The 26,638-nt window shown below is 44.3% G+C and overlaps 2 protein-coding genes across 2 annotated transcripts; one reads left to right on the top strand and one right to left on the bottom strand.

Moving 5' to 3' along the window:
- Positions 1 to 846: 846 nt before the first annotated feature.
- LOC311244235 (transmembrane prolyl 4-hydroxylase-like) lies at positions 847 to 26,210 on the top strand (the record flags this gene model as incomplete). The annotated part of the gene is made up of 9 exons (XM_084333640.1): positions 847 to 1,568; positions 3,535 to 3,616; positions 17,577 to 17,773; positions 18,416 to 18,506; positions 19,781 to 19,943; positions 20,410 to 20,595; positions 22,241 to 22,331; positions 23,774 to 23,897; positions 25,996 to 26,210. The coding sequence occupies exons 1-9, from the start codon at positions 1,149 to 1,151 to the stop codon at positions 26,208 to 26,210; spliced, it is 1,569 nt and encodes a 522-aa protein (XP_084189766.1). The 5' UTR covers positions 847 to 1,148.
- LOC311244236 (secreted frizzled-related protein 5) lies at positions 4,304 to 12,911 on the bottom strand (the record flags this gene model as incomplete). The annotated part of the gene is made up of 4 exons (XM_084333641.1): positions 12,682 to 12,911; positions 11,024 to 11,199; positions 10,846 to 10,932; positions 4,304 to 4,623 (listed from the first exon to the last, which is right to left on the bottom strand). Exons 1-4 carry the CDS (start codon positions 12,858 to 12,860, stop codon positions 4,304 to 4,306), a joined length of 762 nt encoding a protein of 253 aa, XP_084189767.1. The 5' UTR covers positions 12,861 to 12,911.
- Positions 26,211 to 26,638: the final 428 nt, after the last annotated feature.

Below are 26,638 nucleotides of genomic sequence, written 5' to 3'. Positions count from 1 at the left end.
GTCTCCTCCCCACCGTATGTATATATTCTCTCCCCACTGTATGTATATTTCTCTCCCACCCACCCCCTCCTAATGTACAGTCTCCTCCCCACCGTATGTATATATTATCTCTCCACCATATGTATATTTCTCTCCCACCCACCCACTCCTAATGTACAGTCCCCTCCCCATCATATGTATATACTCTGTCAGGATCTATGGGTAACAGTACTGAATATTTGCATATCGTATATGTCACAAATGTAACAGTACTAAATACCTGTATGTCATGTATGTCCCTATGCCATAAATGTCATGTATGTTATTGTCATAAATGTCACTATGAATTGAAAATGGGGGACCCTGATGTAAACAAACAAACGTCTTTCTCTGGTCTGCATCCCCTTAACAATTGTGTGTATTGAGCCGTACTGTATTGTACCCATTCTGCAATCTGTTAAATAAAGTTTTCATTCATTCATTCATAAATAAACCTCTTGATTCTTGATTGATTCTTGATTCATTCCCACTTTATCCAATCAGGAGAGAGAACTCCACACTGCAAAAAAATTGTCTGTCAAAAATAAGAATTACAAACTCATTTTAAGCAAATGTGTCCTTGAAACAAGTACAATAATCTACCAGTGCAGTAAGATAATTTGGCGTGGCAAGACTTCTTGAAATAAGTACAAATATCTAGGGTTTTCTCTCTCTCTCCACGTGTATCTGTTAGACCGCCAGAGGGAGCTGTGGATTATTTTAGAAATGGAAAAGACGCCTCTTTTTCTGCTCTCGTTGACTCTTTCGCCTCTTGTTGTTAGGTAGGTTGTCAGGGGGCAAAGCGAAGCTTCCACTAGCAGCAGCAGGGCTAGCAAGAGATAACAAGAAGGCGACATTACTAGACAAACATGATTTACTTTTCACTTGAAACCACCCCGTGTGTTCGAGGATAACAACATGCACGGCGTCGCTGCGTGTTCTTCGGAAACCTTTAGAGGTTAGTTAGCTGACGGCGTGGTCACTTTGTCTGGCAGGCTAGCTTGTTGCTATGTCCTCTACAGAAGCCATGGCAACCACGATGGCAGACGCTACCGGTAGCTCGTATGTTTAGACACAGGAGTGGCTGTTCGGTCGCGCAATACTAGTCGAATCCACTCATTGAAGCGAACATGGGTGAATCATCGCAAGAAGACATGATGGCCCAAGCGGACGAGTCGTCCCCGTCGTCCCATCCATACGCGCCGCCGTACCTGCCCCCCTCCATGTCGAGCCGAGGAGACCGCCTCCCCAGCATCCAGAAGAGCAACGTCTGCTCCCGGGCTTACTTCTTGGTGGTCATGGTGTTCTTCCACGTCTACATCCTAAACGTCATCGCCCTCCTCCTCTACGTTCACTACAACAACGGGCCGCCCGCCGGGGATCTTACTGTGAGTGGCGACGGGCCGCCCTCCTCCTCCCCGGCGGGGTCCCTGCAGGGTGGGGGTGCGAGTCCCCTGCTGCCTCCCTCTGCCCCCCCACCGTCTAGTCGTGACCTCGAGGTGGATGATTACCGTCAGAGCTTCAGCCTGGCCCGCATCGAGGGGATACGGGTGAGAGGCAATGGATATACGGTGTCAACGTGGTGGTGGTGAATGATGGATGTTGTAGATGTAGTAAAGATTTGTTGTGTGTATTTACATCAGGGGGGGACCCTGATGTAAACAAGACGAAAGTCTTTCTCTGGTCTGCATCCCCTTTAACAATTGTGTGTATCGAGCCGTACTGTACCCATTCTGCAATCTGTTAAATAAAGTTTTCATTCATTCATTCACCTTCACTTTAACCACTGAGCTGACCTATAGCATCCACCACCGAAAGCCTTTAATCCCCAGACCTCTCTAATGTACTTGTATCCAATATCTCATTATATTTATAACACTAGTATTTATTATATAATGCACTCAGATTTAATACTATTGTCTATAGTGTTTATTATGCATAATTTTACAGTACTATTTATACTGCTTTGGCTATACCCTTTCGTTGTACTCTGTACTTGTTGTACCCTGTACAGTGACAATTGAATCTAATCTAAGGATACAGGATACTTCAGTAGCTCCCGGCTGCGTCTATTCGAATACCAACCGGTTCATGCGTCCGCATTCGCGTTTTGCGCTCTGATTGGCCACTGATGTTTCTGGTCGCACCAATCGTGTGACGGCAAGTTCTTTCGCCGGTTAAGCTTAGGCACTCTTTCGAAGTTGATTAAGGTTCGAGTTTGTCTTAGAGCAGGGCGATAGAACACCAGCCCTGATTCCAAACTCTAACCGTAACCAACTTCGAAAGAGTCGCCTAAGCTTAACCAGTGATAAACTAGGCGTTAGGTAGTTTGCTGCTGGTCGAGGCGGAAATGGGCGCGTCACACGATTGGGCGCACATGTCACATGACCAGAAACGTCAGTGGCCAATCAGATCGCACCAGAAACTGCAGTGGCCAATCAGATTTGCAAAACGCGAACGCGGAAGCATGAACCGGTTGGTATTCGAATAGACGCCTCCCGGCCAGTGGGGTTTGACCTCCTTTAATCGGCTTAATGAGATGGCTGATTAAAGGATAATACCACTCAAATTAATAATTTTTTGTTTTTTAACATGTCATACCACATTTGACCCTGGACAATGCAATCACTGCCTGCAGTGCCAACACAAACAACTTGGTTCTCATGTAGGAAACCAGATAATCAAGACTGTAATCTGTGATGTCATAGCGAAGTACAGCCTTGAGCTTGTTTGCTGACAGTGAATAGCACACAAGACACACTGACTTTGTGCGTTTATATAGTGGTATTAATTTCCAAACCAGAAAATGTAAATGTAAAACAATCATCTGTGATATTATTCTCCCAGTCAGTTTCTCCCATCTCTACCGGTTTTCTATGGAACCGAGCCATGATACACTGGTGTCCCATCACAGATTAGCGAGCGGGATAAACTCCTGTCTTTTGTATGCAGCTATGGGAGATGGTAGTAAAAATGGTAAATTAAACGTTGCATAACGTTAGCCTCATATACGATAATTGCCTAAGTAATTTTTTGGCCAAATTGAGATTTCTGCCTATACTGTAATCTCCTCACACTGCTGCATCACCCTGGCTTAGTTCCTATGGCCTCAGCCAATCAGAACGCTTGTTACGTTAAAAAATAATCCCCATCTGCCTAACTCACTCGTGTGACTTGTGCATTTTAACGTTGCATACACAGATGGAGATCGCATGACTTAGGCAAGTATGACATGTATACGTATATGTATGAGGAAAAAATGCCCAAGTCTCACAACATATTTTGTTTAAAAGTCACCTTATTTTGTTACGCAATGGTTGTTGTGTTTTTGTATTTTTGCAAACTTGTTGATACACCAGACCTTGTGGAACTTATTTTCAAAATATAAATTAAAAACGTACACATTTGCTGGAAATTTAGTTTTTTCTTCTTTTCCAAAAATCTTGACAAATGACATAGGCAATTATCGTATGAGGCTAACGATAACTGTTATCAATTCCACCTGTACATCCATAGGTGGGCCACGTTCAGCGGGTGTCCCTTGTGCCAGACAGGACGCATGAGATGAAGACGCTGAGCCTGAAGCCGCTGCTCTTCGGTAAGAAGAACGTTTCCTCTCCCTCTTCAGCACCGCGTGCCGCCACGTATCTTTAGTGTAACAGCACAGCCCTCCATTCAAACCCTCTATAATCCACGACATGTGATATTAACGTGGTGCAACAGTGGACAGCTTTCTGCACAGAAGACATCATTTGACCTAGTTTAGATTTCAAACTTTATTTTTTTTGTCATCTTACAAAATATAGTTCAGTGATATATTTAATTATAATTTATAGATATGTACATTTTCAGGAAACATCCTCCTCATTTCCTTATCCACTGTGGTTGAGCTCAAAGGACGTTGGTGATCTCTGAGACCTCTAGCCTCTACCCCCGCCCCCTGCATACCTCGTAGTTTTCAGAGTCTCCAGATTTTAGCTCCTCTCGCTTTAAATGGTGCATTTATATAGCGCTTTTATCCAAAGCGCTTTACAATTTGTTCCTCACATTTTCCTGTTCACACATTCACACACCGATGATGGAGGCATGACGGACATCTTTCTGCTCCCTGACGGAGGCAACCATGCAAGGTGCCAACCTGCTCATCGGGAGCAGTTGGGGGTTAAGTGTCTCGCTCAAGGACACTTCGACATGCTGCCCGAGAGGAGTGGGAATCAAACCGCGAACCTTCCGATTACCAGACGACTGCTCTACCTACTGAGCCGCTGTCGCCCCCTAGCTAACCCTAGCTCCTGCACCGGTGGCGTTTCCATTTGCGAGCCGCCGCCCTCAGGTTCTTGTCGCGCCTGTGCCAGGCGAAGGCCCTGTTGACGACCAGGCGCTCGCCCTGCACCGTGCCCGTGACCAGGAAGGTGCCTCCCCGGGGGTGATGTCGCGTCATGTTCCTCACACAGGTGGCGTCTCTCTCCAGCCACAGCTCGATGCGGGAGCGGATCTCCCCGCCCAGCAAGGGGCCGTGCTTCAGGACCTCCAGCTTGGAGGCCAGGGAGAACTGGGCGAGACTCACCGGGCTGGACTTGAGCTTCGCCAGGCGTAGTTTTACTACTATGGAGAAAGAAGGGAGCAGAAAGATGTCACGTTAAACACCAATGTTGGATCTCAGTGATTTAAATTGTAAATAATAATAATAATAATAACTTTATTTGTATAGCACTTTTCATACAGAGGTTGCAGTTCAAAGTGCTTCACAACAGTAAAAAATACAGGCATGAGCGAGCATAGCAAGGTATGGTAAATCACAGTGTTTCACATTAGGATCTAACATCCTAATAGGCTCTCTATTCAGTAATACAAATAATAAAATAGTTTAAAATGATTAAGTTTAAAAATAGTCTAAAAATTATAAAATAGAACGGACATACAACAACAGTAAAAAATACAGGCATAAGCGAGCATAAAAATAAAAAATGTAAATAGCAAGGTTACAGTGAAAAGTGTGATAAGATTGTTCAAGCAGATGAAAATGGCCCAGTTAGGAGAATCAACCTTGGCACGATGTACCTAACTGGAATGGTAAACAACTTTGCTAGATTTAGGTCAAAAGTCATCTTCTCCTCACAACAGAGCATCACTCTAACATACATATGAATTTCATTGGACGTGTATGAAAGTAGGTAGGGTAAGAATATAGCTCTGTTTACAGTTTGATTCAGTAATACAAATGATAAAAATAGTTTAAAATGATTCAGTTTAAAAATAGTCATCAGTAAGAAGTAAAAAGTGTGATAACCGACATGAATTTGATAGGCAGTGTATAAAAGTAGGCAGGGTAAGAATAGTGCAGGTAAGTACAATTTGTGTCAGGATATCCCTGATGTTTCTATAATAATATTTCCCCTTGCCACTAGGTGGTAGCAGATATCTATCTTCAGATATTTGCCTGCATTACCCCACAGTGAAATGCCTGAGCAAAGAGATTTTAAGCTGTCTTTTAAAGATGTCTAGCGAGTTGGCTTCTCTGATGTTTTGGGGTAGTTTGTTCCACAGTTTTGGGGCATAGTTGATAAAGGCTGCATTACCGATCCTCTTTTGACTGTTTCTGGGAGCCTCTAGTAGTCCAGCAGCTGATGATCGCAGTGTTCTTGCTGGTGTGTAATTTATTAGAGTGTTGGCGATGTAGCTAGGTCCCTGTCCATTTAGAGCTTTGTATGTAAGGAGAAGGACCTTAAAGTCAATTCTAAATGTTACAGGAAGCCAGTGTAAAGCAGCTAAGACTGGACTAATGTGCTCTCTCCTTTTGGTTCTAGTTAGCAGTCGGGCTGCAGAGTTTTGGATTAGCTGAAGCCTCTCTGTGGTTTTCTTAGGGAGACCTGTGAAAAGTGCATTACAGTAGTCTAACCGGCTAGATATGAATGCATGAATTAGCTTCTCAGCATCGTTCTGATTAATAAATGGTCGTACTTTTGCTATATTTCTGAGATGGAAGAACGATGTTTTCGTCACTTTGCTAATATGAGAATTGAAGTTCAGTTCTGAATCTATGATAACCCCGAGACTAGTGACCTCAGATTTGATCCAAGGGGTTAGTCCTCCCAGGTTCTTTATTAATGTTTCTTTTTTAGTTTTGGGGCCGATAATTAGAATTTCAGTTTTCAGGAAGTTCTTACTCATCCATTTATTTATTGCCAGTAAGCAGTCTGTAATGGAGCTAATCGCTGTATCATTTGGTTCAGCAGATATGTACAGTTGTGTATCATCCGCATAGCTATGGAAATCTACATTATGTTCTCTGATGATATCACCCAGCGGTAACATGTAAAGGGAGAAGAGTAAAGGACCTAAGCAACTCCCTTGTGCAACTCCATAGTTGTTATTATTATTCTCATCAGAGTTTAGCCTGAGGTCACTGATCATTTTGGTGAGGGCAGTTTCAGTGCTATGATATTTTCTGAATCCTGACTGAAATTCTTCTAAGATGTTGTTTTCTTCAAGAAAGGAATTTATTTGAACTGAAACTATCTTTTCAAGTACTTTACTAATGAATGGTAGGTTGGATATTGGACGATAATTTGCCATTTCATTATTTCCATTTTTTTTTTTTTTTTTAATCTTTATCCCCCTCCATTTTCCTCCGATTTTCTCCCATCCCAATGTTAGTCGTATGCCAATTCCCAATCCCTTCCTGGTCGCTGCGCACTTACCCCCCACAGTCAGATCATCTGGGAGAGTGGAGGCTACCACGTGCTTCCTCCGACACACGTCCAGCCAATCACCGCTTCTTTTCACCTGGCAGCGCGGATTCTCATTGAGAGGGCGTAGCGTGTGGGAGGATCACACTATCCCCCTCAGGTCCTATCCGTGCTTAGCAGGCACCCCGACCGAACTGTAGGAGTCGCTGTTTACAACGACCCGGACCCACCCCGCCAGCTTCTCCCACCCTCTAATACAGCCAATTGTATTAGTGCGAACGGCCAGCCAAGCTGGTGACAACCCCGGAGCTGTGAGCTGGATTCGAACAGGCGAATCCAGCTCACAGCTCCGGGGTTTGGTGACGAACGCAATCTCCGCTCGGCCACCTAACCGCCCCTTGCCATTTCATTATTATCCAAGTTAGGTTTTTTTAGTAATTGCTTTACAACTGCTGTTTTAAAGGCATCTGGGAAAATACCAGTTCTAAGGGAAGTGTTTATGATATCTAGCACAGGGCTTGAAACACTATTAAACACCCGTTTGAAGAAAGCAGTAGGTATAGGATCTATGTCTGAGGTGTAGGAGTTACATTCTGAGACAGTTTTGCAGAGTACATCTAATGTGATGCATGTGAATCTTCTCATGGTTACATTGCACGGTTTGCTGCAATCAGCTTTATTTCCATCATGAGTAATGCTGGCCCTGATCAAGGTTATTTAGTTGTTAAAGAATAGTGCAAGTTCTTCACACTTAACCGTTGATGACTGAGGAGGTGTAGGGGCAGTGTTGAGTAGTACATTAATAGTGGAAAAAAGGATTCTGGAGTTTCCAGCATTTTCTGTAATGATTTTAGAGAAGTAGTCTTTCCTTGCTAAGCGGATGGTTTTATTATAAGCAGTTAAAGCATCTTTGTATATATCACAGCATATGGTGGTTTTTGTTTTTCTCCATTTTCGCTCTGCTGCACGACATTTCCTTTTTTCTTTGTTGACCGTATTATAGTTCAACCAGGGCGAGGCTCTGGTTTTCTTCTTTTTCGTTTTTAGTGGGGCGACAGAATTTAATATAGATGACAGTGCATCATTGGATTTTCTACCATTTCATTTAGAGAGCTGTCATGATTGTGTGGTTCATGTAGTCTGATAAGATCAATGAACTTTGATTCAGCCTTGTCGTTTAGGAGCCTCTTTTGAACTATGATTTATTTTTTTGTTTTAGTAAGGGTTATTTGAGTATCAAAAAATATACAGTGATGGTCGGAGAGAGGTAATTCAGTTATTGAGATATTTGTTATGCTTAGCCCAGTTGTTGTTATAACTAAGTCTAATGTATTCCCAAGCCTGTGAGTCGCATTTGTTATATGCTGTGTTAGGTCAAAGCTATCCAGTAGATTTTTTAGTTCTATAGTTTTGGAGTCTGTTTTCTTATTAAATGGATGTTCAAGTCTCCATTTAGGATCACCTTATCATAAATGATGCTTTTATAGAACAGATTTTATCCAAAGCGCTTTACAACTTGTTCCTCACATTCACCCATTCACTCACACATTCACGCACAGAAGGCAGAGGCAACCATGCAAGGTGCCAACCTGCTCATCGGGAGCATTTAGGGGTTAAGGCAGGGGTTAGACACAGTGTTTTTGTGCTCGTTTTTAAATACGTTTGATGTCCCTATTACACAGAAATGCGTTTTTTTGGCGGATACGACTGAAACGCTAAATTGTGTTTGCGTTTTGGAGAACCCCTAAAAAACGCGCCGACAACAGCGTGTAGTCTGCACGGAGCCGTTGTTGCGAAAACGCCCATGCGAAGTAGATACCATCTGCGTGCCCTTCCGGTGACAACAGTGTGTGTGTGTGTGTGTTTGGGACACGGAGCTATGTCCCAAATAGCTGCAGCTACCATGTGTTGTCAAGTTATTGTTATAAGGACCCCAGTCCAAGCTACAACAGTCTGCATTCCCTTAACAATTGTTTGTATTGAGCCGTATTGTATTGTACCCATTATGCAATATGTTAAATAAAGTTTACATCCATTCATTCTGCTAGCATTACCGATTGCATGAGCAGCTGGCTAACATTAGCTATCAGGATTCAGACCCTGTTAGCTCAGAGCTCCTCTTTCAACTTAACAAGCATTAAACAAAATGGCCCAGTCATCTATTCACCTTTGTTTAATACACACAGCGTTGTCTCTAATGTTATCTAACTACTGATAGCTCCCGATATCATCAGTTTGATGCTGGCTAACTAGCGTGAGCTAACGTTAGCTTCTAGCCACAATGCTATACTGTTATAATGGCATACTCCATTGACGTTAGCATGCAGCTAACAATGCTACCGATCTTTTTTTAGACTAAACTATCCGCTCTTGGTGGTCACTTGTGTTGATGTTAGTTTTGTTTCATCAACAAATGACAGGCAGAACACACAGTGAATGTATCCGTTTTGTTTATTGCACTTTTATTAGGCTTTGCTGAAAAAGAATTGCTGCATTGAGTCCGCGTTACATTGAAATCAAGGAGGAGATTGCGGGGGGGTCAAATGAATGGATGTGGACGAGAGCCGTGATGGAAGTGGTTGCCGATACGGCTGTGGGGGCGCTAGAGACATGATCGAATAGACGTTTATGCGCCTCGCTCTCCTGAACACGGCGTGACCCATAACTAATCGATCAGAACTAAATCGGCAGAGAAAAAGCCCATTTTAAAGCACCTATTCCGCTTGGACATGCGCAGAGTGCCCATGGAGTCTGGACGACGCGAGATGACGCTCGAATGAATGTGGACCGTTCTATCAGAGGGGGGAGCTTCGGTGGCCAGTGTCCTTTCAGCCGAACAGGATAATGAAAAAATTATCCCACTAAATGGCCAGACGTGTCTTATGGCGACATCTACAATTACCTCATTGAGTCTCCAGGTAGACTAATGTTTATATTTAAGTGCAGCGGTCTGTAGCCACTTACATGACCATCGAAGCTCCCCCCTCTGATAGAACGGTCCACATTCATTCGAGCGTCATCTCGCGTCGTCCAGACTCCATGGGCACTCTGCGCATGTCCAAGCGGAATAGGTGCTTTAAAATGGGCTTTTTCTCTGCCGATTTAGTTCTGATCGATTAGTTATGGGTCACGCCGTGTTCAGGAGAGCGAGGCGCATAAACGTCTATTCGATCATGTCTCTAGCACCCCCACAGCCGTATCGGCAACCACTTACATCACGGCTCTCGTCCACATTCATTCATATGCACCCCCCGCAATCTCCTCCTTGATTTCAGAATCCCGGAAGTGTTATGGTGGTCTATGGTGGCGCGGCATAGGCGTCTGCCTTGTTGACATTTTCTTTGCTGGAGCTTCCAGGAAGTGTATTGGCACATTCAAGTTCTGATTGGTTGAAATTGCCTTCATGTTTGCCACCTACTGCCACCTACTGCTTTGGCAGTGTACTACATCAGTGTGCTCAGGTGACAAAAACGAAAGTGTGACTCGAGGCTGCCACGTCGTGGCGAAACGCATATTATGACAATGAAACGAAAATGAAACGAAAGGTGTAACCGCCGCCTTGCTCAAGGACACTTCGGAACGGAAGTGGAATGGAACCAGGAATCTTCTGATAACCAGACGACAGCTCTACCTCCTGGGCCACTGTCGCCCCAATTTTACTCTCTCTGTTGTTCTGTCTACTCTCTTCTTCTCCAAGAAAAGAGAGCTCACAATAAAATAAACAACACTGTAGCACCCACGTTACCACTTTAGACACGCGTTACACTTTATATTTATATTATTGTTAAGGAAATTGCACATCATTCTCATTCCTTATTGCACCTCCTTATTGCACCTCACCACTACAAGGTGGCACCACAAGCTACGCTATACCTCATCATTTTTGTACCAGCTGTACATACTGTATATATAGATACACTGAACAATTTTGTTGTTTACACTTGTTTACGTACTTTACTTTTTGACTTTCTATTTTATACTTATTATACTTATTTTATACTATCTTGTTATTATCTAGCACACTCTCAGGAGCAACACAGAAAGAAACATTTCATGCAAAGTATTCTGTATGACAACTAATAAAGAAACTTGAAACTTGAATAAGTGAGGATAGGAATACAGAGGTAGGGCCACTCACCAAAATCAGTCTTACAGAAGGTCTCCAGCATATCCTTGGAAGAGGAGGCGGCCTCCAGCGCACAGTCACGACAGCTAGCCTGAGGAGCTGAAATAGACCAATCGGGGCAATTAGGTCACAAGTAAAGTGGACTGAAGGGTGGGTGTTTGTGTCTGTGTGCATTGTGTGTATTCCTCACCTCTCCGTCCCCCTGCACTGACACTGGTGTTGGTGATGGATGAGATGCACATGAGGTGGTCAGCGGGGAACTGGGCACAGCGCAGAATCTCTGGCCAGGGGTAACCGTAGCAACCCATGATTGGCGCACAGCTGTCCCGCACGGATTCGCACAGACTCCTGCAGGGTGATACGAACCTGATGGAGAGACAGGAAGCAGGGACGTTGGCGGCTATCCAAATAGGAGGGTGGGAGGACAAGGTATACCCAACATGAAGGTCTACCTAATATGAAGCTCTACTGTCATGGATCTATACAAAGGTCACCCACCATATATAGGCTACACACATATATATATATATATATCACATACTGTATATTTTTTTGTTAATTAAAAAAATCCTTGCATTAGTATTAAAAAGGTTAGAAAAACTAAAAAAAATGTCAATGAAATGGCACCATGACAATTAGTATATTACACAAAAACAACATAAAATAAATGGGTGATATGACATTGTATTGTACTAAATACTGTCAAATACCGTTATGCCATTTAAAAACTACAACAAATATTTTAATATGATATTTTGGTTACATCGCCCTGCCCTAATACAAACCAATAGTGGGGTACCGTGAGACACACCCATTCAGATAGCATGTGGTCGCTTGTTTGTCCTCACCTGAGCTAAGAGGTGTTGAATTTTGGAATGCGACTCAAGGGAGACGGTCTATGCCGGCTTTGATGGCCTGGCCGTGGCAGTCTGACACCAGGGGCGTCTCTTGTGAGGCTTGTTCCCAGATTTGCATATTTTTCAGTAGGGTGTCAACCCTCTGGAGCTACATCTACGACTGAGCTTCTTAGTTCTCGCCAGACATGATTCTGCCCTCCCTGTGACCACGTCTCCTGTGGCCCTCGCATCACTTTGCTCTTTCACCCCTAGTGGAAAATCACTAACTACAACCACTCATTTTACATGTAGGCCTAAAGCTAGCTGAGTTACGTTTTAATTTCAGTATGTAACGAGGTTAACACTTTTATGTTGGATTAATTACATTCTAGACCTTGCCCACACCCTGGGACCCACCAGCGAAGCATAGTAGTGACCGTCATGGTGTGGAAACTTGACAGAAGCCCACTGTTTAGTCCCAACCTCAGCATTTTAACTCCTAACGAAAAGCCACATGCTACCAGCATTTTAACTCCTAACGAAAAGCCACATCCTGAACGAGGCTCTCCTAGGGTAACAGCCACATCCTGAACGAGGCTCTCCTAGGATAACAGCCACATCCTGAACGAGGCTCTCCTAGGATAACAGCCACATCCTGAACGAGGCTCTCCTAGGATAACAGCCACATCCTGAACGAGGCTCTCCTAGGATAACGGCCACATCCTGAACGAGGCTCTCCTAGGATAACAGCCACATCCTGAACGAGGCTCTCCTAGGATAACAGCCACATCCTGAACGAGGCTCTCCTAGGATAACGGCCACATCCTGAACGAGGCTCTCCTAGGATAACAGCCACATCCTGAACGAGGCTCTCCTAGGATAACAGCCACATCCTGAACGAGGCTCTCCTAGCATAACAGCCACATCCTGAACGAGGCTCTCCTAGGATAACAGCCACATCCTGAACGAGGCTCTCCTAGGATAAAAGCCGCCGCTGTGTGCGTCTACTGACCTGTCCAGGCAGATGGGGGCGAAGAGGGAGCAGAGGAAGATGCGGGCGTCGGGGTGGCACTCCCTGGCGAGCAGCGGCAGCCAGCTGGCGCTCTGCTGCACGGCCTCCGCCGGAGACTCGTGGCGCAGCAGGTTGGGCATCCTCATGGTGTTGTAGCCGATGCCCCGGCACAGCGCCATGCCCGGGGGGATGGGCACGCAGCGGGAGGAGCTGCGCGGCTCCCACTGCCCTCCTCCTCCTCCTCCTCCTCCCCCCGTAGCCTCGGGGTCGCTCCACCCTCCGCCGTCCTCCCCCGCCACGGAAACAACGACGTCCCCGGCTCTCACCCGGCCCTCGGCCCTGAGCCCGGCTCTGCCTTCTGCCTTCTTAGTCCTCACTCTACCAGGCCGGCGGCCGCCGAGCGCCGACGTACTGCCGGGCCCAGCCAGCAGCAGCAGCAGCACTAGGAGGCGAGCCGGGCGGTATGGTCTCCCAGAAGTCATCCCGGGACTGGAGTCGGAGAGGAGGAGATGGTCCCTGGTGTGTGTGTGTGTGAACGACATGACAAGACAGCATGATAGGTGTATTTATAGTGGGCGGTGATGACATAGGAGGGGGGAAGGGGAGGAACAATAGGGGGAGGGGTGGGGTTGAGACTGGAAGAGGGGGGGGGCATGTGTGGGGAGGGGGGCACGTAATCAGGCCGTGGCTAAAGTGTGTGTGATGGAGCTCAAGTTATTAGGACTAATGTGGTCTGTGTGGATGCGGTTGTTTGGTTTGTTCCATCCTTCTGGACTTCCACAGCTTGAGGTGAGGAAGAGAGAGTAGTGCCCCTCATGTCACGACCCCCGACCCCCCCCCCCCCCCCCCCCCCCCCTGGGAGGCTTCTTCATGATGACTCCTCGCTGAGACGGAAGACGCCTACAGTAGCGAGGCAGAGAGGGCACACAGACGTCCCCCTGCTGGAAGCAACTGGAAAGGACTAAATATGAAAAACTGTGGGAGTGAGCGAAAGCACAGGGAGACAGGCGTGCGTGCGTGTGTGTGTGTGTGTGTGTGTGTGTGTGTGTGTGTGTGTGCAACATGCAAGCGGGACACGTACACAGAGTTGGGTGTTTGTCCTGCTGTGGCCTGAATCCTTTCCAGACAAGCGGGTCACTTCCTCTCCAGGGAGAGGGATGCTCAGAGGAGGGAGGGGAGGTTTATTCATATGGGCTCCACAATAATAATAATGAGGCCCCGCTTGGACAATGGGGATTAGCAATCGGTACGAATGCATACAGTTGGAACAGCTCCCTATTACATTACTACAAGTGTACAGAGATAAGACACAGCTCCTCTTGGTAGAAAACTGGGACCATGATGGCCATGGTCCGAGTGGTAAGATTGTCCTGTTATAGCCATTCTGAATTTCCCCCAAGGATCAATAAAGGAATATCTTATCTTATCTTATCTTTTACATGCATGTAAGGGGAAAGGGAGCAGGACAAAACGTCTTCGTGCCTCTGATCTCCCCCCCTCCCTGCATGTGAATAGGTGTGAACGACAATGGCGATACCCAACACAGACTGATCCCCTATTACTAACTATAATACATGAGCAACCACCGGCTCTCACCCGGGGGGGGGGGGATGACAACGTAGCTCTCGCCCCCCCCCCCCACCCTCTGGGAGGCATTCAGTGCTCTGGCTCATTAACACCGTCAATGGGCCAGGTCACACCACAAATGGCTCCCCTGGGAGGGAGGGGGGAGGGGGGGGGGGGCAGGGGAGCACTCATTATCCTCATATCCACTATCACTTAAGAGTCCCTGTGTGTCGTACACCTGCTCCAGCGTGCCACTGAGAGAGCTGTGACTCTGGACACTGGGGGATGCACACCGTAGTAGTCGCTCTTGAGTTATTGGTTAACGGGTCATTAAAGTAATGACTGCCGTTGAGTGTTTGCTCTGTTGCTGCTCGCTGTGTTTGTGTGGGTCTGTGTTCCGACCAGTGATGGTAATGATGTTTGCCTTTTACTTTCGAAGAAGGTACTTAATTAACTTAATTGACCATTTGCATTGGAAACCCTTTCTTTATTAGGCGTACACGTTTCCTCCCCAAACACACACACAAGATCAGACGGCACTGCAATGCTCAAGCAAACTCCCTATTTCACACAACACACACACACACAGATCCTCAGGGATCTCAGAGCACAGATTTGTTTATTTTAGACCACCTGGTGTAAGATAAGATAAGATATTCCTTTATTGATCCCCTTGGGAAATTCGGGCATCATAGCAGTGTGGGGGGGGTTACATGTATGGGCAGGGTAATAGTAGAAAGACGTAAATATAGGTATAAACAATATACAGTGTAAACAATATTGCAGCTGTGGGTCTGTATGCCCTATCAAGTTATATGTTACAATAAATATGGGCAATAGAGTAAAGTAAACACAGGTGCAGTAAACACAGGTGCAGTATACACATGGTACCCTAACTGGCATGATATAGGTTGTAGTCGTGCAGGTTTTGGTGGTTAAGACTTAAGAGTCAGACACACTTAGTGGTCAGACACTAATAGTTCTCAAATTCTGCCTCCGTTAGTTCTCCAGTTACAAGTTAGTTACAACTTGAATAGTTAGTTCAAGTTTCTGTTAGTTCTCCAGCTACAAGTTTCTGTTAGTTCTCCAGCTACACGTTTCTGTTAGTTCTCCAGCTACACGTTTCTGTTAGTTCTCCAGCTACAAGTTTCTGTTAGTTCTCCAGCTACAAGTTTCTGTTGGTTCTCCAGTTACAAGTTTCTGTTAGTTCTCCAGCTACAAGTTTCTGTTAGTTCTCCAGCTACAAGTTTCTGTTGGTTCTCCAGTTACAAGTTTCTGTTAGTTCTCCAGCTACAAGTTTCTGTTAGTTCTCCAGCTACAAGTTTCTGTTAGTTCTCCAGCTACAAGTTTCTGTTAGATTAGATTAAAATGTATTGTCATTATAAACTAAAGCACAAGTGCAGTACAACGAAAATACGTTTGGCATCCAACCAGAGTGCAATGTAGCAGTAAAGTGCAAAAGCAATATACAATGTACAGCTGATTAGACTGGGTACAAATATATACAAATTAGTACTACTGACTAGTACGGAGTACTGTAGTGCTAATCAGATGTATGTTGTACAGAGCTGTAGTATATTGGCCAGCAGCATAACCAGCAAGAGTAGGATATGTACAGATATAGATATAGTAAAGGACTATGTGCAGGTAAGTACAGACAAGTGAGGATAGTTATATATGCGGTGGGAATAAATCTATACAGCATTATTGTACATGCTATCATACAGCGCTATGGGTTATATGCAGGTGTAATGCAGATAGTCAGACAAATACTTGCATATATATGCTGTAAATATAAAGATATAAAAATTTAAATATGCAGTATATACAGCACTGTTACATGCTATCATACAGAGTATGGGTAGATGGTGAAAGCAGTAGGTAGGTATACATTGAGTTTATATGGTAGGGGGGGGGGGGCTGTCAACATGGCACAGACTTCAGAGAGATGAGTTCCAGCTTCAAGTTTCCGTTAGTTCTCCGACTAGAAGTACAATTATTTTGTTAACTTACAGATATCAGTATTTCTTGTTCTAATAAATGTATTTATTTCTATAAAAAGCTGTTGCATTACAACCAGCGTATTATTAGCCCAGAATGATCAAACTTTCTCTGCGTTGCTTAATCATCCTGAAATGTCTTGTTTTGTTTCATCAGTCTCAATAAAATCCATTCGGCTGTGGAACAGATCAAGGAAGCACTGTTGACTTGTTTACACTGAAACCTTGAGATGGTAATCTACTTACAGAGCAATCAATCAATCACACACTCTCTTATGCTAAGGGGGAGAGAGACTCACTGCCCCTTCAGCTCTGAGCCTTTCATGTCCCTCGACTCTCCGCTGACACCGGCTACTCCAGCAGTTCTTCAGGAGAAGTGTTTTATTGTTGTTTATCTTGAACTTGAGTCCGTACATTGATCCTGTCGTTATGGTTGATCTTCATTCATCTTCATTGTTGACAGCAGGGTGTTAATCAGTATCTTGTCTCTAGTCTGACGGCTGGCTGTCGTTTTTGCTAAAAGATCTTCCAGTGCTATATCTGTGTATTAAGAAAAGTCTAGAGGTGTGACAAATCGGTAGGGCTTGGGAAGTGGTTCGGTAGTTGGGACATCTTTTATAGGGGCTGCTGACATCAGTTAGCATTGAGACATCGTTAAAACGGGAGGAAGTTGTGAAGAAAAGGAACGGTTGACGTTTGTGGAGACGGTCGTGAGATTTTCTGTGGCTCCGCCAGGCTTTTGGTTTTTTATATATTTAACATTAGTTAGCAATATACTCGTGGAGTCAATGGGCTTATGACGTTTGGAATTTTCATGAGAATAGACTTCCACTAGCATTGACTTCCGCTAGCATTGACTTCCACTAGCATTGACTTCCACTAGCATTGACTTCCGCTAGCATTGACTTCCACTAGCATACCTTTTGTATTTTATCTTTATTTTGATCATGTCTATTTTATTTCTATTCTATTTAATTCTATTATTATTATTATTATTATTATTATTATTATTATTATTATTATTATTATTATTATTATTATTATTATTATTATTATTATTATTATTATTATTATTATTGTATTTTTTGCACAATCGAAGCGGGCATGGCCTTCATTTCACTATGTCTTGTGTATGTATTTGATGAATAAACCTCTTGAATCTTGACTTCCGCTAGCATTGACTTCCGCTAGCATTGCTGACAAATGCTTTGGATGGGCTGAAAGCCCTCTGAGCGTGTGACAAATAATATACATTTTAAATGTGATCTCATTTAAGATGTTTGGCAAGTAATGACGGCCCCTTGACGGCACTTTTCCTCTTCCTGTCAGAGATCCCTGGCTTCCTGTCGGAGGAGGAGTGTCGCGTGGTGGTGCAGCTGGCCCAGCTGAAGGGGCTGACCGAGAGCCAGACGGTGGCGCCCAGCGGGGCACAAGAGGAGTCCAGTCAGCCTCTCTTCTCCCTCAGCACGGAGGAGATCTTCAGCCTGCTAGACCTGGACCAGGACGGCCTGCTGCAGAGGCAGGAGGTAACCTAACCAGAGAGAATCACACCGTCCAGAGCGGGACGGGTTACCTTCTCGTGTCCAGGGCCTCCAGATAGATACGCATTGGGCAACAGACTCCCAATTCCATACGTTTTATGTCCCAGGGATCCCTGTCTGAGAAGATTTGTTATGATTAAGTTGTTTTGATGTAATTAAATACAGGATTATATATGTTTCTATGCTGTAGCCGGGAAGATGATGGTGAAGAGGGTGCAGGCTTTGATCAGAATAGTCATTCTTATATGCTCTCATTGTGGCTACTTCTAGGCTAAGAAATTAAAGGTGCTGTAAGTGGTATTATTTTGTTCAAATAAGTGTTAAATAGCTGTACATTCCGACTACGTCACTGATATAGAGTGTTTGGTCAGTAACATGGGTCTTCCAGTCCCTCCTCTTTGCAGTAAACAGAAAATAAAATGTCTGGTATCCCTTTCCACTTTATCACAGTCAAGATATTAGATATTTATGCTTATTTCAAGAAATCTTGCCAAACCAGATGTGCTTGCCTCTCTCATATGATTTTGAAAGCAGCACAGGTGTGCCAGAAAGTGTGTCATAATCATAACTGCCAGTGATCCGTGTAGCGCTTGTTGTAGTGAAGAATGTCCCTGTCACGGTTTCCAGATCGTGAGTCACTCGCGCTCTCGTGACGGAACCTGGCTGAGCCCCGACAACCTGCGGCAGATCCTCTCTGGTCTGGAGGCCCGTCCAGCAGGTGTGTGTGTGTGTGTGTGTGTGTGTGTGTGTGTGTGTGTATCACTCTGTTTTTCATCGCAAGAACAGCAAGGCACCGCTTTGGTTGGGCATCATCAGCACTGTTGTGGGGTGACAGTGGCTCGGGAGGTAGAGCAGTCGTCTGGTAATCCGGAGGTTCCCAGTTCGATTCCTGCTCCTCCCGGGCAGCGTGTCGAAGTGTCCTTGAGGAAGACACTTAACTCCTAACACTTAACCCCCTAACTGCTCCCGACGAGCAGCTTGGCACCTTGCATGGTCACCTCCACCGTCGGTGTGTGAGTGAGTGGGTAAAATGTGAGGTAAAAAATTGTAAAGCGCTTTGGATAAAAGCTGCTATATAAATGCACCATTTACCATTATATTACTCTGCTAAACCATGATGTGTGTGTGCGCGCGCGTGTATTTCCCAGTGGTCCTCCTCTGGTAGGAGTAGGTAACTAATTGGTGTCTTGTCTTTGTGTGAGAGTGCATTAAGTGGGAGCCAGGACCGGAAGGAGGGTGACACCATAGTGAGGCCTTTAGCGCGTCCCACTCCGGATGGGCCTCATCATATCTCATTGAAATCCGGGCGCCCGCTAACCTCTAAATATTCCCCCCAGATCCCGTGTACCCCCACCCCCATCACGCTCTCTCTCTCTCTTCCACTCCTCCATTCTTCCTCTCTAGCTCCCCAGAGCTATTGTTTCAACTCGTGGCCGCTGTGTCACAAGGGGAGAGGGGCCGGTTGTTCACTCAGCCGACACTAACGCAGCATACAGTATAGTGCTTAGAGAGAGGGATTGGGGTCAAATATAATGGAGCTGTCATAGCATACTGTACTATTCCACAAAACCAAGGACTTAAACACAATGGAGCTGTCATACTGCACTGTTCCTTATAACCAAGGACTTAAACATGAAGGAGCTGTCATACTGCACTGTTCCTTATAACCAAGGACTTAAACATGAAGGAGCTGTCATACTGCACTGTTCCATATAACCAAGGACTTAAACATGAAGGAGCTGTCATACTGCACTGTTCCTTATAACCAAGGACTTAAACATGAAGGAGCTGTCATACTGCACTGTTCCATATAACCAAGGACTTAAACTCCTGCAATGTGTATGACGTGTTGCTTGTATGTTACAGGCGTGCTGACCCTGCAGGGGTTCAGGCGTGTGTGTGTGTGTAGGACGTGTTGCTTGTATGTTACAGGCGTGCTGACCCTGGAGGAGTTCAGGCGTGTGTGTATGACGTGTTGCTTGTATGTTACAGGCGTGCTGACCCTGGAGGAGTTCAGGCGTGTGTACGACGCGTCGCAGCGCCCCGGGCAGCAGCAGGGTGGCACCCTGCAGGGTGAGGTGAAGCGGAGGAGCAAACACACGTGGCTGTACCAAGGCCCCGGGTCACACCGCGCGCTGCACACGCTCAGGAACAGGTGACGGAACACACACACTCCACACGCTCTCAGAGCCGCTATGTATCGTCACACGCTCTACGCTAAATTATGTCTATTTTATTGTACCGCTCTTATTCTGTCTATTTTCATACATATTCTATATGTCTGCACCTTATGCAGTGCTTTTATTTTGCACGATTCCCAATACAAGTGGGGCCTCAGGCCCCCGCAGGTGGGTGGGGCCTGTTTAAGGACAGAGATCTATTACAATCTTTTAATTTAATTTCTCATTATTTTTCATAGATTTTAATGACAAATCAAGTGCAGGTTTTAATATCAATTCCCTGCTTAGTGCTTACTTTAAATTACGTCAATGTAATGCTAATTTTATGCCTGTCTATTTTGTGTCTACATCACTGCATCACTACTTCTTTTATGAAAGTTGCTATATAAATAAAGTGTGTTATTATTATTAAAATGTTCTCTCTTTTCCTTGTTTCCTCAGAGTGACCCGTCTGACCCGCCTCCCCTCCCCATTGGTTGAGCTCAGTGAGCCGCTGCAGGTGATTCGCTACGAGCATGGAGGCTTTAGTAACGCCCACCACGACAGCAGCCCCGCCCATTCAGAGACTACCTGCATACACACACGACTGGCAGGAAACACATCTGCACTTACAGAGATCACCTGCAGGTGTGTGTGTGTGTGGGTGGGTATTTGTGCCAGAGGGGTTCATGGTAGCTTTGTGGTTTGTTTAGTTTTTTCATTTTAGATTGTATTATTATTATTTTAGGTGTTTGAGTCGAGCAGAATGTGGTTGCGTAGCCATTTCATGTGTCTCATCTTACACAAGTACTCGTTGCTGGAGACTTTCCTTCGAATCACAGCTGTATAATGTGACGACTTTGCTTGAATTTGCACACAAAAAAATAAGAGAAAACACAAAAATATAAATACAATTATAAAGCCTATTGCACACTTGCATTAAACAACAAGTTAAATGATTTGGTTGGTATCGTGTGTCGGGGCTAAGATCAGTGAGCGAGAAAAGCAAGATTATTCACAACCATTGTAATGAGCAGAGCATCGGTGGACATGTAGCCTATTTTGAGGTGGGAGCATCCGAAATGAGAAGGTTAATGAGAGAGACTGCTCCGTTCCAGACATACCCACACTGACGGAGCCAAGTCTGAACTTGCCTTTAGTTAGACTACAGGGTTAATTAGGTTCATTATTACAGTGTGCGTGTGTGTGTGTGTGTGTGCGCATGTGTGTGTGTGTGTGCACACCATCGTCAGGTGGAGTTGCTTCCCAAGCTCGTTCATCCGTCCCTCAATGTCCTTGGGGACATTTCTTTTTTTTTATCTACTTTTTCTCTTCTATTTTTCTCCAATCCCAATTTTATTGTGCCAATTCTTCCCTCCCCTGTCTTGAACGTTGCTCGCATATGCCCCCCACTGGCCTGTTGTAGGGAGGATAGAAGCCTTGCATCACGTGTCCCCTCCGGTACACAAGGAGGCAGCCTGTCGCATCTTTTCACCTGCCAGCGCGGACTCTCATTGGCGAGGTGTAACGTGTGGGAGGCTTCCACTACCCCCCCCCCCAATTTCCTGTCTCTGCTGTGCTGTGCAGGCGTCCCCCAACCGACCTGTAGGAGTCGCTGTCCACAGCGTCCAGATTACCACCCATCGACTTCCACCCCCTAACTCTGCCAATTGAGTTAGTATGACGGCTGGCCCAAGCCGGAGGCAACGCCGACAGCCGGAGTCGAACCCGGTGTCTCTTGCGTTGGTGACGAGCGCAATGTCCGCTGCGCCACCCAGCCGCCAGTACTTGGGGACATTTCTGTGTTCTTTCCTATTTGCATGCACCATGCTTTCGTAATCAAACGATGCAGTCAAACCAACACTCCACACGTTTTAAAACAACAGAGGCCTCTCATGGAAGGCTTGTGTAGTTCTCTTTCTTCCAACATGGCCGCCTGTAACTACTTTTGAAAAAGAAAATGCCTCATTGCTGTGTTTTGGTGGAGTAGGTGAAACATTGGAAAAACATTATATTAATGTTCCACTGTGACTAGTTTAAAACATCCAGTAATAAGACACCAATTTATTACATTTGTATATCAACACATAGCAACCACTGTTTTGCACATACATAGCAACTGTCATCTCCTCCAACATGGTGGACAAATTGACATTCTAAACATGCCATGAAAGGCCTATATTACTGTTTTCAAAGTAGGCCCTTTTAATTGTCCTGTGTGTGCATCGAGATGTTGCTCTGTGTTGCATACCTACAGTATACTGTATTTGTCTTATTGGTGTCTCCGCCCCAGGTACATCACTGTGCTGTTCTACCTCAACTCTGTGGATGAAGGCGGAGAGACCACCTTTCCTGTCGCCGACAATCGCACCTATGAAGAGGAGGTGGGTGTGTGCTCTCTCACCACCACCACCTGGTGTCTCTGTCCTGATGAGAGAAGCTTGAACATTGCCATTTTACATTTAGTCATTTAGCTGACCCTTTTTTTTTTATTTTTTTATCTAAAGCGACTTCCAAATTCTGTACAACAAGTCAGCTGAGTAATATTGTTCAACAGTGTTGAACTCGGGTGCTACAGTCTTGAGTGCATAGTAGTAAAGACATAATAGTATAGTAGGTAGTAATATAGGCAAGGTAGATTACTTGGTAGCAAAGTGCATGATAGTAAAAGACAGTACGAAGGTTATTATTATTTATTTTTCATTTCAGATATTACATTTACATTTACATTTAGTCATTTAGCTGACGCTTTTATCCAAAGCGACTTACAAGTTCTGTACGACAAGCCATCAGGAAGAGCACAACTCTATCAGCTGAGTAACAATGTTCATCAAAGTGTTGAGTGCTACAGTGTAGGTTAGTTTATTAGGACAAGTGCATGACAGTATGGTTAGTTAGGGTTAGATTTTTTTTTTTTTTTTTTTTTAATTCAGATAATGGTTGAATAAGTGCGTCTTTAGTCGACGGCGAAAGATTGGACGTGTTTCGGCTGTCCTAACTGGGGTGGGTAGTTCATTCCACCATTGTGGGGCAAGGACTGAGAATAGGCGACTTCTCTTTGATGACCCTCCCGGAGCTTGGATAGGAGTAGGTCTGAGGCGGCCAGAAGATGCAGAGCGTAGGGGTCTTGAGGGTGTGTAGTTAGAGACCATTGACCGGAGGTAGGCGGTTGAATGAATGAATGAGTTTATTTATTTCGAACATAAATTAAAAACAAATTAAATAAATTAAATTCAAATAAAACAATAAAGTAATAAACAGATTAAAAAAACAAGCAAGCAAAACAGTAATGTTCGAAAAGGAGTAGGATGAAGTGTAAACGTATGTATTCCTACCCCCTTCACACTTATCTTATGCAATTCATATTAGCTAATTTTCACACAACCCAAATTTCCACACTATGAAAATAAAATATCAGTAATAATACTAATGATAATCCCGCCGAGCACTAGCCCCTGGACGGGGACGCCAGGGCTCAAGCGGTCAACACAACGTCGCCTCATCCATATGCCTCTGAGATATAATCCTTTTATATGTTTATTTTTTTATTTTTTTAAGTAATTTATATTTGTGCTTTGTTTTAATTCCACACTCAAACCATTCCACAGATTCACTCCACAAACTGAAATACACATACTCTTCATTGTGTGTATATTGATTGAGGAAGTGTGTTTTTAGTCGATGGTGGAAAATTGGGCGAGTTTCGTAGCCTTAGTGATGCTGATAACATGCAGACAATGCTGAGCCTTGACGAGCCTTCCATAACAACAGATTAGGACAGGATGTTTAGGCTCTGTGTGTGTGTGTGTGTGTGTGTGTGTTATAGGCACTGGTTCAGGATGGAGTGGACCTGACCGATACCCAGGAGACGTGTGTCAGAGGGAACCTGAGAGTGAAACCTGTGGCCGGCACGGCTCTCCTCTGGTACAACCACCTGTCTGACGGCAGAGGTGAGGAGAACAAGCCCTGATTGGAAGGAGATGACAGTCGCAATGTATCCCACTGTTGTCTGCAGTACGGTCCTAACAGTATGTTCAGATGCAAGGGCAAGAGAAATATTGTCTCGCTGTAATAATAATAATTTTTAAAATATATATATTTATATAGCACTTTTTATACAAGAATGGCAGCCCAAAGTGCTTCACAGCAGTGATGTAAGAAACAAAATAGACATATGCATACATTTGGCACAATTATAGACTTGATGAGCAGAGAATTGACATTAAACCTCCCTGAAAATGTGTAATAGATCATAGAATAGTCATTAGAATATGGGAAATGAAAATGTGTAATAGATCATAGAATAGTCATTACAATATATGGGAAATTAAAATGTAATAGATCATAGAATAGTCATTACAATATATGGGAAAATAACAAAAAATTAAGATTAAGAAAAGATTGTAATACATGAAGTGCAGACATACTGTAGGGCTGGGCGATATGGCAAAAAATCATATCGTGATAACGATATGATAATGTTATCATATCACTCGATATCGATAATTATCGAAATTGTTATAAGTATAAATTATATTTTTTTTTTCTTTTTTTAAACAACAGATGTATGTTTATTTTGCAGCAATTCTTTGTCATTGCCGCCATCTTTAGTGTTACATCCCCTCACACTCCAGTTCTCAGGCTGCAGCTGGTTTAAAAGCGAAAGTAAACCGGCTTCTCTGCTGGCTGTGGCTCCAGGGGAGTTGAACAGTTCTGGCTCTGCTAGTTTATTTTCGATCTTTTGGCGCTTTTTTGGTGGACAAACCACTGCACATGTGCACCGTGACTCGTGACTCGAGTCTAGCTCTGCTAGCACACATAGCCTACTGTGTACAGACGGTTTCAAACTGTATTTTAAATTAGAAAGCAAACCAAATAAATGGACAAGAAAAAAATAAATCTCAATTTGGTCAGTATTGTCATTTGGACAAGCAAAGCCATTACCTTAAGTTGCAGGCAAGAAAGACAAGTCTGTCCACTGTCTCTGGTTTTAAAACTGCCCTGTTGCAGGTCACACAAAAAAATAAAAAATATGATATTTCTTTTTCCGATATTCAATATCGATTATTAAAATATATCGTGATATTTATTGTTATATCGCCCAGCCCTAAGACATAGAATAGACAGAATAAGAGCAGTGCAATAAAATAGACATACATTAGCATAGAATAGACAGAGTAAAATAGTGCAGTGCAATAAAATAGTTCTCATCTACAGTACAACAATCACACAATGATTTATGTATTTCGTCATTGTAAATGAGAGCATAGTGCATCTCAACAGTAGCATTGTTGACATTTAGACTATTTCTAAATGTAACCTATTCAATATCTATAGCTACAACGTGCATTCATAGCAGACTATTTCATATTCATTGTGAAGCGGCATTTGCCACATACCCACATTTGCGCCGTCACGCCTGGAGGATTTCTCACTCAAGTTGAAGCATTTTCAACTGGAGCACAAGGTGTTGGCGCCACCTAGAGCGAAGCTGTATCTGTTCGCCCCCGACCGCATCTTTCCATTGACATTGTGTGCGTTCACCACTAAATTCGGTTTTGCATTGTGTCTGAATGTACTGTAAGAACCGTGGGAAAACAGGAACGCACGGTTTAGCTCTCAGGTCACCGCCACACAAATATCAGCTGCATTTAAGCCACAACTAATGCTACGTGGTGGAGAGTCTTAGGGGACACATTTAAAAATGTTGGTCAAATTGTCTTTGTGTGTGTTCAAGAGGTTTTAATAGGGCTAGAAAGTAAACGGTGTAATCAAAGGTGCAGATGAGGGTCTGTATGCCCTATCACATCAGTTATATTATGTTACAATAACTATGGGCAATAAGAATTAGAATCTGAATATATATACTATAAGTAAGTAAAGTAAACGGTATACACAGGTGCAGTATACATAAGGTACCCTAACTGGCATGATATACATTGTAGTCCGTGCAGTTTGGGTGATTTTCAAAACTGAATTTCTGAGCTCCGTAGAAGGAGAACATTGTTTCATCCCCGACATTCTCCCTCCTCCTCCTCTCTTCCCCAGGCTGGATGGGGGAGCTGGACGAGTACTCCCTCCACGGGAGCTGCCCAGTCTCCCACGGGGCCAAGTGGGTGGCCAACAGCTGGGTGAACGTGGACCCAGACCACCAGCGGCAGGCCCGCTACCAGAGACTAGTGACCCACAGACAGGAACCCAAGGCGGGCATGGAGGAGCAGCACCAACCCCTCTCTCATAGCGACCTCCACCAAGATCTATAACCTGGCCTTCAGACTCAAATAATAATGGGGGGGGGGGGGGCCTTCACAAATATTCAAAGGAAATCAGTCTTGCATCATAATCTTATCAAGTCAATGATGGGTGTTTCTGAAATGACCAGCAGGTGTTGCGAATGTCTTCCGGAGGGAGGTTTTTAAGAGATATTCTGTCTGTTCTGTCAGATCTGTTGTCAGTGTTGTTTTCATGAAATGTTGTATAACTGGGTTAACAAGACCTAAAACTGAAATAGGTTTATCCTAGACAAATCCAAAGTCAATTTAGATTGTCAGGTTGAATCTGAGAAGCCAGTGCTTCAGGTGTAAATTCAAACCTCTTTGTGTTCCAGGTTTATTTATTATTATTATTATGTATTATTTTGCTTTAATCTGCTCATCACTCAAAAGCAAGTGTGTTTTTTTCCCAGTGTGTA

This window comes from Notolepis coatsorum, assembly GCF_963971535.1.
Source record: "Notolepis coatsorum genome assembly, chromosome: 17".
NCBI lineage: Eukaryota > Metazoa > Chordata > Actinopteri > Aulopiformes > Paralepididae > Notolepis > Notolepis coatsorum.
This window is presented reverse-complemented; position numbering and strand designations above follow the sequence as displayed.